General features: G+C 44.9%; 1 protein-coding gene across 3 annotated transcripts in view; it reads left to right on the forward strand.

Annotated features, from left to right (window-relative positions):
* Positions 1 to 6,758, forward strand: part of maml1 (mastermind-like transcriptional coactivator 1) — a 29,921-nt gene extending 23,163 nt beyond the window's left edge. For 2 of the 3 annotated variants that reach the window (XM_029770815.1, XM_029770813.1), the window contains exons 3-5: positions 2,367 to 2,600; positions 3,100 to 3,238; positions 4,375 to 6,758. In XM_029770815.1, coding sequence (XP_029626675.1) covers positions 2,367 to 2,600; positions 3,100 to 3,238; positions 4,375 to 5,444 — 1,443 coding nt within the window. In that variant the 3' untranslated portion in view covers positions 5,445 to 6,758. The remainder of the gene's footprint in view (positions 1 to 2,366; positions 2,601 to 3,099; positions 3,239 to 4,374) is intronic. The other variant, XM_029770814.1, reaches the window with a different exon arrangement.
* The last annotated feature ends 4,176 nt before the right edge of the window (positions 6,759 to 10,934 follow it).

The following is a 10,934-nucleotide window of genomic DNA, read 5'->3' on the forward strand; positions in this document are numbered from 1 at the left end:
CTTGTTAAAAATGAGCAATGGAGTTGTCTGGCTTGCCCTTACAGTTTTAAAAGAACGGCTCCAAAGAAAGACCTCGTGATTTCAACGTTTTCGCTTACGTAAAGAACCGCAGACCAATGGATTGCATTACATTTGGTAACTTATGATCAACACATAATCTGATTGTACTGTACATTTCTTGCATTCATTGCATTTTAAATGACTTACTGAAGTTGTAGGCCTCCTCGGCTAATTGTTTTTGACAACCTCGTGGATTAAGCGTACTGCATGTAGGCCTAGTTGATGGTGATTCTAGGCCCTAGAAGGGTTTTTATGTTAGTCAACAAACACAACCCCACACACTGTCCTTAGTTTTTGTTCTTACAAGTCTGGCACGGGCCCCATGGTTCGAAAGAACTGTGTGTGTGTCTGGGTCAAGCAGCTGGTTGCTAAGGCGCTGGCGTGCAGGCTCCCACGGGGGCATGGGTTGTGGTGGGGGGGACCGGGGAGGGGACAGCCATTACAAAGCAGCCTTTCATACATCCCTCCCTCCTTCCTCACTCATGTCCTCACTAGTGTATTTTAGGAGCAGCCCCCACCTTCCTCTCAGTACTCTCTCTCTATTTAAATATAGCTGCTGCTAACCCACTTGTATTTTTTCCTCTCTCGCGAGAGGGGACTCCGTTCCTCTCCCTTTCAAATCAAATGTATTTATATAGCCCTTCTTACATCAGCTGATATCTCAAAGTGCTATACAGAAACCCAGCCTAAAACCCCAAACAGCAAGCAATGCAGGTGTAGAAGCACGGTGTCTAGGAAAAACTCCCTAGAAAGGCCAAAACCTAGGAAGAAACCTAGAGAGGAACCAGGCTATGAAGGGTGGCCTCTTCTGGCTGTGCCGGGTGGAGATTATAACAGAACATGGCCAAGATGTTCAAATGACCAGCATGGTCAAATAATAATAGTCACAGTAGTTGTCGAGGGTGCAACAGGTCAGCACCTCAGGAGTAAATGTCAGTTGGCTTTTCATAGCCGATCATTGAGAGTATCTCTACCGCTCCTGCTGTCACTAGAGAGTTGAAAACAGCAGGTCTGGAACAGGTAGCACGTCCGGTGAACAGGTCAGGGTTCCATAGCCGCAGGCAGAACAGTTGAAACTGGAGCAGCAGCACGGCCAGGTGGACTGGGGACAGCAAGGAGTCATCATGCCAGGTAGTCCTGAGGCATGGTCCTAGGGCTCAGGTCCTCTGAGCGAGAGAGAGAGAATAAGAGAGAGCAGCCAGTGCCCTGTGCGGGCACTGGCTGCCTATGTGGAGTGGTCACAGTCAGTGAGAACAACAGACCAGCTCTGTGTCTGCTATGGTGAGAGAGTCCTGGGGGCTTGGTTATCAAAGCCGAGGCTCTATCACTGGATCATGGACATGATTACGATAGCATACCGCCTGGCTGGCAGGCCAGTGCTGGCTCATTCAACACGAGGTGTGGCTGCGTCCTGCGCTCTACTGAGAGGAGTGCCCCTTGCTGATATCTGTGCTGCGGCCAGCTGGGCTTCCTCTTGCACCTTTGCTAGTTAAATGTGCCACCTCCCTCTGCTGTTGGTTCAGCGGTCCTGGGCATTGCCTCCCCTTCCGGGGACTGTGCCAGGACCCCCCTTCCACATTGACGGTCTCGGTGCCGCGCTGGGACTTTGCCGCTGGCTGGCCAGGTCCCTCTAGCACCAACTAAATGTGTTAGGGGTATACCAATATGTTGGAGTGATCCAATATAGTGAAATATAAGGAAGGTTACGTATGTAACCACGGTTATGTGAGCTATATGGATCACTCCAATGGATTGAGGCGATTTGAGGCGCCATAGAGTTGCCAAACAACCAACCCATCTATATGGATACAATCAATTAGATTAATTTCTCAGATCAAATTATATCTCAACAAAATAATGTTTCAGGAATGCTAATCTTATGTTTCTAACAAACTGTTTCAGAACAGTCAGACGGTGGGTGTCGAAATCCTCTTGTGCTTTTTGAGTTGGAACAACCCACTGAAAATATGGAATTGTGGTACTAACAGCTGGTCAAGTGAAACTTATTTGAGGCCATACATTTTCAAACTGAAGTTACACAACCACATTCTTCATAAACAATTTTGATTAGCAAGTGTTTTAGGTAAAGCTTGAGTTTTGGTTTTAATGCTTTTTCCTCTGCTTTACATCCAATTGTGTTTATCCCCAATGCAAAGGACCAATTTTCCCCATGTTATTTCTGAACATATTCCCACCACTTGTTTGACTGTACCCAAAGCCTAACCTCAGACTCAACTCAATCACTCCCTGTCCTTCTGGTGGACATTAGGGGAATAACCACAACATTTCCCCCATTTTTCCTTCAGCAGGAGCAGAACACATACCCGACCACAACGCACGGCCCTGGACCCGGCAACGCCATGGCGCCTCAGCCGGGGGGGCCCGGCAATAGCATGGCAAGTAACCATGGCAACGCTGCCTACCTGTCGGGGCAGGCAGCAGTGGCGGCGGCGCTGAAGCAGCAACAGCAGCAGCAGCTGATAGAGCAGCAGAAACAGTTCATACTGGGCCAGAGGCAGCAGCAGATCATGGCCCAACAGGTAAATGCCTGGGGTCAAGGGTCATGTACTGCAGGTTCTTGGGTACTTAGTATGAATAATTTGGGTAAATAAAATGTAAAACACAGGCTTCGTGGCTTATTCACATAACTGGTTTCAACTTTTCCTATGACTACCAGCATGCTGAGTCAATACAGGATCTGTCTATTCTACCTGTCTGGACTTGCTAGTGCTGCATAGCCTCAAGTAAGCAGTGTTCTACATGGTATCAATTTCTAACATAAACACAAGGGGGAACCATTTGTCTGCATGACTTGTTAGATACAACTGCACTGTTGGAGCTAGGAACACAAGCATTTTGCTACACCTGCAATAATGTGTATGTGACCAATAAGATTTGTTTTGTAGAAGTGGCTTATGGCAGTTTCGTAGTAGGTGCTTTTATCTCTGATTTGTCTAAAATAGAATGTATGGGGAGGAATATCAGTCATGTGTATATGCATGCATGACATGTGCATTCTCTATGGTTTCTGTGTTTCAGGAGAAGCAGCGTCTGCAGCAGGAGCAGCAGCTCCAGAGGCACCTGACCCGGCCCCCTCCCCAGTACCAGGACCAACAGAACCAGCAACCTGGAACACAGAACAACCCCTTCCAGCAGCAGCAGGTCGCCCAGTTTACAGGTAAATAAGACCCCACGTCACCAGCCGTTACCCCTAATGTAGCATGGGCCCTCCAGCCCCATCAGACCTGGGCACTCCAACTCTGTTGCTGGAGAGCTACCCTCCAGTAGGTTTTCAATCAAACCCCAGTTGTAACGAACCTGATTCAGCTAATCAACCAGCTAATTATTACAGTCAGGTGCCCTAGATTAGGGTTGGTGTGTGAACCTACTGGACTGTAGCTCTCCAGGGACAGGATTGGAGAGCCCTGCCCCAAACAAGTGTGAACTCATTCCCTATCCTTTAGCTTTCAAACCATTGAGGTTTTGGAATGTTCCTGTGACCCAGCACAATAAACGGGCACAACCCAGTAACTTGCCATAGCCCAAAACAAATTGACCATGACCGATGTAAGATCCAGGACCCCAAGGGGTGCACATTTTGGTTTTTGCCTTAACACTACACAGCTGATTCAAATAATCTAATCATCAAGCTTTAATGATTTGAATCAGCTTTGTAGTGTTAGGGCAAAAACCAAAATGTGCACCCCTTGGGGTCTTGAAGACCAAGTTTGGGAAATGCTGGGTTAGGGATAAGAGGGTGATTTTTGGAACAGGTATACACCTCAGCCACAGCCAAACTCTACCAGTGCTTACACTTCCATTTCAATTGAATAGGAACCCTTTGGAAATGTTTGGTCGTGTGGGAGGTTTACTCAAATGATGTGACTCACACAGAACAACTTTGTTTGGCAGTAAACAAATAAACCTCACAAGTGCAAATGTTGCTTACCGTGAATCATTTGAATGGCAAATTAGTAATAGTGTGTCTAATGTGTTCGCTCGTCTCTAAATACATTTGCCAGTTTGTTCCGTGTCTTTTGACAGAACTGCTGTCTCAATGGTTGTTTTCCTTGCCTCCTTTGATTCTATAATGGCATGAAAATAATGTGGTAGACATTGTCGATTTGCTATCTGCATTGATGAAAGGATGGTGACGCAGACATGGAGCCATTTAAGAATATTGAGAGACAGATTTGGTCTTCTAAAATGAGCATATTGATTAAGATTGCATATTCCATAAGGATTACACATTTTTATAATTCAAAGGTTAAATTTTCTGTTTGTTTTATTGTGACTCTTCGCTTCTCCCTGCAGGCTCTTCTCAGCCAATGGTCAACGTTGGCTCGCTGGGGGGCCCTGCCCCCGTAGCTCAGCGAATGTTCCCCCAGACGCAACAAGGCATGATGGGCATGACCATGGGCCAACAGGGAGGTGGTGGCCCCACACCTGGCGCCCTCCCTGCTGCCAGCCAGGCCGACATGAGCCTCTCCTCTTGCGGGGGCGTTATGGACTCTGCCTTACAGCAGCAGGTACTCTACAGTAACATGAACATGCACCCCTCCCAGCAAAGTTCAATGCAGAGGCAGCCCGTAGGCAACATGGGCGCCCCCTACAGACAGAATATGCTAGCCCAACAGCAGCACCTCAAAAACCAACCCAACGCCGCCCTGCTGAAACAGCAGCAGCAGTTAGCCAGACTACCCGGCTCCATGCCCGGTAGCAACATGCCCAATGTTATGCCCAACACCATGCAGAGTGCCCAGAGCCAAGCCTGGCAGCAGCACCAGGTCATGCAGCAAGCCATGGGTGCCCAGCAAACGCCTTCCAGCAATGGAGGTCTGCCGCCCAATTCCTTTGTCAATTCCAACGCCTTCCACATGCAGCAGCAGACCCGCATGCCCAACAAGATGCCTGTTGGCAACACCCCCTTCGGCGCCAATGCCAATGGCAGGCCAATGGGCGCCATGAACCCTGCCCAACAACAGATGATGCAGCAGGCCCAGCAAAGGACTGCAGCCAACCCCCAAGTTTCCCTTGAGCAGCCCTTAGGGCAAGTCTTACCCAATCAGCAACAGACTCAGCAACAGCAAGGTTCCCAAGGCCAAGGGGTGTTACCGGACTTGGGGGCCTTCAGTCAGCTGCAGGGGGGGCGTTCGGTCAGCCAGGGGCTCCAGTGTAGCCAGCAGGGCTACCAGATCAACAGAACGGCCAACCAACAGCAGCAGCAGTTGCCATTTGGCTACAACACTGGATCAGGGGCTAGCAGTCTGCCCAGCTTCCCTGGGGAGGGTGACCTGGTGGATTCTCTGCTGAAAGGACAGAGCACACAGGAGTGGATGGACGATCTGGATGAGATCGTTCACCTTTTCCGGTCAGTAGATTAAGACTGAGAGGACAGAGAGCCACTTCAGACAATTGGGACTTCAGACGACGAGTTGAGAGGGTGAAAGTTGGTGTATTAGTTCCAAGCCAATTGCCAATGAAGTGCAATGAAATGCAGGAACAGCGAGGGTTAGTAATGGAATTCTGTTACTGTTCTGACACTGCTAGGAGACTGTAATTCTCAGTATTTTGTGTACTGTGTATATATGAGGCGTATATAATGTTAAGAGAATGAATGGATGGTAATGATGGTGTGCAGGGCCAAAACCTGTATTATTTCTATTGGAGTATATAATTTTTTCCCCCCCAGGACTCGAAGACGTATAGAGAACTCTACTACTACTGAACCTGTGGCTCAGTACTAAACCACTGAATCAAGGGTGAACCGAACGCTCCACACACACACACACACACACACACACACACACACACACACAGCCTCTTCTGCTTTGTTTGAAGTTGCGGCCTTGAATGCAAATATATGCTCGGCGTAGCAGAGGTGACCTAGTAATACATTCCACCCTATGTAAAAGGGTTGTGGTAATACACAAGAGTTTTTGTTCACGGTCTGCTCATAAACAGACCTGTGCCATTTCTCCTCTACTCTCAAACCAATGACTAGGTGAGCTAAAGAAACTCAACTGTGGTGGCCATATTCGTTCGGTTAGCCAGTGTCCGTTTGTTGCTAAGTGGGGACCCATATGTTGAACTGTCTGTAGTCTTTGATTTGGAGACGAGACTGTTTCTCTGTTTAGAGTTGTGCAATTACCCCCAATGTAGGTAGGTTTCAAAGGTAAAGTGACAAATGGGGACCTAGTCCCCACATCTCTCACATACACTTTTGAGTGATTCTTGTATCACGTTTCTAAAATGGTCTCCCTTTAGGTTCCTTACCATGTTTGACCAGGTTACACACTAAAATCACTGTCTTTATTAAACATCCAGTCCACTGTAATTTCAATAACCAAGCTAAAAGAGAAGATAATGTATGAATTTGTCTTTGGTCATGCAGCTTTTATTTTATATAAGTGGAAATCATTGCCTTAAGACACATTGCAGCCATTATTTTTGCCATACCCATGAATGACAATACAGCCTCTTGAGTTGGGATATTTGATTAACAAAAAATCATCCTCGTTTGTGTCAGGGGCTACTTGTAAATTTCTATTTTTTTTGTATGCATTTTCCTATTTTTGCCGAAGATATAGCTTATTTTTATATGTATATTGCAGCTGATTTTTGTAAGTATTTTATACTTTTAATATGGTTCTCTGTAAAACAAGAGTATTATGTGAATATAGTTCTTTAGAAACGGACTCTGCGTTTTGTCTTTGTATTTTTGTGCGTGTGTGAATTATAACTAGCTAGCAGTACAGTATTAGTATTAGGTGCCAACGTAAGGTGTGAGTAAAATCCTGTCCAACATTGGATTCACATTGTTATCACATTACAGTTAATAATGATGATGGTTGATTACTTTCTTCCATCTGTTTTCTTGTCCTTGTAATTATTTTTGCATCAAGTAGCACAGGAAAGGGGAGCTCCACTCTTCGGGGGCCTGACGGACGAGTCGACACACTTCCGCCCAAGTTGGGACACACCTGATTCCAAATATCAAAAGATCAATGTGTCCTGTTTAGAAAGTAGTACATTTAAACAGATGTAATGGCTAGGGCTGGGCTAACGTGTGACTGACACTAATCAGGCCCCTGAGGGCTACTCATCCCTGATATGGCATAGGATCTATGCTGATATCATAGCTAGACATGCAGTGGATTCGGAAAGTATTCGGACCCCTTGACTTTTTCCACATTTTGCTACGTTACAGCCTTATTCTAAAATTGATTAAATTGTCCCCCCCCCCCCCCCCCCCCCCCCCTCATCAAACTACTCTCAATACCCCCATAAAGACAAAGCAAAAACAGGTTTTTGAAATGTTTGCGGATGTATTAACTGATATCACATTTGTGAAACTATTTGTCCCAAAGCCCCTCCTGCGTTGTCTTGGCTGTGTGCTTAGTAGTTGTCCTGTTGGAAGGTGAACCTTCACCCCAGTCTGAGATCAGCTCTAGAGCAGGTTTTCATCAAGGATCTCTCTGTACTTTGCTCCGTTCACCTTTCCCTTGATCCTGACTAGTCTCCTAGTCCCTTTGGATGAAAATCATCCCCACAGCATGCTGCCACCACCATGCTTCACTGTAGGGATGGTGTCAGGTTTCCTCCTGACGTGATGCTTGGCATTCAGGCCAAAGAGTTACATTTTTAGGTGCCTTTTGGCAAACTCCAAGTGGGCTGTCAGGTGCCTTTTTTTTTACTGAGTGGCTTCCGTCTGGCCACTCTACCATAAAGGCCTTATTGGTGGAGTGCTGCAGAGATGGTTGTCCTTCTGGAAGGTTCTCCACAGTCTATCTCTGGAGCTCTGTCAGAGTGACCATAGGGTTCTTGGTCACCTCCCTGACCAAGGCCCTTCTATGATTGCTCAGTTTGGCCGGACGGCCAGCTCTAGGAAGAGTCTTGGTGGTTCCACACTTCTTCCATTTAAGAATGATGGAAGGCACTGTGATCTTGGGGACCTTCAATGCTGCAGACATTTTTTCGGTATCCTTCCCCAGATATGTGCCTCAACACAATCCTGTCTCGGAGCTCTACGGACAATTCCTTCGACCTCATGACTTGGTTTTTGCTCTGACGTGCACTGTCACCTGTGGGGCCTTATATGGACAGGTGTGTGCCTTTCCAAATCATGTCCAATCAATTGAGTTTATGACATGTGGAAGTTGTAGAAACATCAAGGATGATCAATGTAAACAGGATGCATCTGAGCTCAATTTCGAGTCTCATAGCAAAGGGTCTGAATACTTATGTAAACAAGGTATTTCTGTTTTTTTACTTTAAAACATTTGCAAAAACTTGTTTTCGCTTTTTGTTATGTGGTATTGTGTGTGTAGATTGAGGATTTTTATTTTGTCAATTTTAGAATAAGGCTGTAACAAAAAGTGGAACAAGTCATAGGGTCTGAATACTTTATGAATGCACTGTATGTAGACACATGAAACAGCCTGCTCCTGGACCATTGCACTTGCACAACATGCAATCCAATCATATATGGCTACCATGTGTGTCCAATTTTTCAAAAGTTAACTGATTTGGATTTTGGCAATCGGTTAGGATTAATTCTTAATTGGGTTTTTCAAAATTTAAAAATGAGATGCTGATCCTCTGGATAGGAATTCATATTTGGTTGTCTAATCTGAACTTTCAATCAGGATTAAAGGACGTTTTTGCATTTTTCAAAACTCAAGGTAGTGATTAGGATAGGTTTTGAAGCTGAAATTCAGGATTATCTTGATCCCACTTGAAGGGTGGACTTAGAAAGGTGAAAGGCACTACAACCAAGAAATATCTAACTAAAGTGAAGTTAAAAATATAAATACTTTCTTAGATCTGGAAACGAAATGTTCATTATGTTAAATTGACCGCAGTAGAAGTATGTGGTCAGTTGCTAGGCTACATTTGACAAGTTTCAAATGTGTGTACTTTTAAGTGATATACAGGCACTTTAAAAAAATAATAATCATCTAATTACCTTTATTCATGTAGTTTACTCTATCTTTCCCTATGACAGTGCAGAAGTCGTACCATAACCTGTCCGGTCGAGGGCAAGGTGTAGTCCTGTTCAAAGCTCTGAAAAGCTGTATTATGTGATGTTGATATTGTGGTATCTGGATCAGAATGAGACGATTTTATTTTCTGAAAAAGTCTTAACAGCCACATCGATCTGATCCTGGATAGCTTAAAAGAGGATTACAGAATCCAGATCATTCTGATCCAGAATAAAAGCTTTGAAAGATAAAAAATACAGTGGGGCAAAAGTATTTAGTCAGCCACCAATTGTGCAAGTTCTCCCACTTAAAAAGATGAGAGGCCTGTAATTTTCATCATAGGTACATGTCAACTATGACAGACAAAATGAGAAACAAAAATCAAGAAAATCACGTAGGATTTTTAATGAATGTATTTGCAAATTATGGTGGAAAATAAGTATTTGGTCACCTACAAACAAGCAAGATTTCTGGCTCTCACAGACCTGTAACTTCTTTTTTAAGATGCTCCTCTGTCCTCCACTCGTTACCTGTATTAATGGCACCTGTTTGAACTTGTTATCAGTATAAAAGACACCTGTCCACAACCTCAAACAGTCACACTCAACTCCACTATGGCCAAGACCAAAGAGCTGTCAAAGGACACCAGAAACAAAATTGTAGACCTGCACCAGGCTGGGAAGACTGAATCTGCAATAGGTAAGCAGCTTGGTTTGAAGAAATCAACTGTGGGAGCAATTATTAGGAAATGGAAGACATACAAGACCACTGATAATCTCCCTCGATCTGGGGCTCCACGCAAGATCTCACCCCGTGGGGTCAAAATGATCACAAGAACGGTGAGCAAAAATCCCAGAACCACACGGGGGGACCTAGTGAATGACCTGCAGAGAGCTGGGACCAAAGTAACAAAGCCTACCATCAGTAACACACTATGCCGCCAGGGACTCAAATCCTGCAGTGGCAGACGTGTCCCCCTGCTTAAGCCAGTACATGTCCAGGCCCGTCTGAAGTTTGCTAGAGAGCATTTGGATGATCCAGAAGAGGATTGGGAGAATGTCATATGGTCAGATGAAACCAAAATATAACTTTTTGGTAAAAACTCAACTCGTCGTGTTAGGAGGACAAAGAATGCTGAGTTGCATCCAAAGAACACCATACCTACTGTGAAGCATGGGGGTGGAAACATCATGCTTTGGGGCTGTTTTTCTGCAAAAGGACCAGGACGACTGATCCGTGTAAAGGAAAGAATGAATGGGGCCATGTATCGTGAGATTTTGAGTGAAAACCTCCATCAGCAAGGGCATTGAAGATGAAACGTGGCTGGGTCTTTCAGCATGACAATGATCCCAAACACACCGCCTGGGCAACGAAGGAGTGGCTTCGTAAGAAGCATTTTAAGGTCCTGGAGTGGCCTAGCCAGTCTCCAGATCTCAACCCCATAGAAAATCTTTGGAGGGAGTTGAAAGTCCGTGTTGCCCAGCGACAGCCCCAAAACATCACTGCTCTAGAGGAGATCTGCATGGAGGAATGGGCCAAAATACCAGCAACAGTGTGTGAAAACCTTGTGAAGACTTACAGAAAACGTTTGACCTGTGTCATTGCCAACAAAGGGTATATAACAAAGTATTGAGAAACTTTTGTTATTGACCAAATACTTATTTTCCACCATAATTTGCAAATAAATTTATTAAAAATCCTACAATGTGATTATCTGGATTTTTTTTCTTCTATTTTTTGTCTGTCATAGTTGAAGTGTACCTATGATGAAAATTACAGGCCTCATCTTTTTAAGTGGGAGAAATTGCACAATTGGTGGCTGACTAAATACTTTTTTGCCCCACTGTAAATTCCATTGCCATAAATGGATAATAAATTACCCTAATGTAC

Source organism: Salmo trutta, chromosome 13 (assembly GCF_901001165.1).
Source record: "Salmo trutta chromosome 13, fSalTru1.1, whole genome shotgun sequence".
In the NCBI taxonomy this organism is placed as follows: domain Eukaryota; kingdom Metazoa; phylum Chordata; class Actinopteri; order Salmoniformes; family Salmonidae; genus Salmo; species Salmo trutta.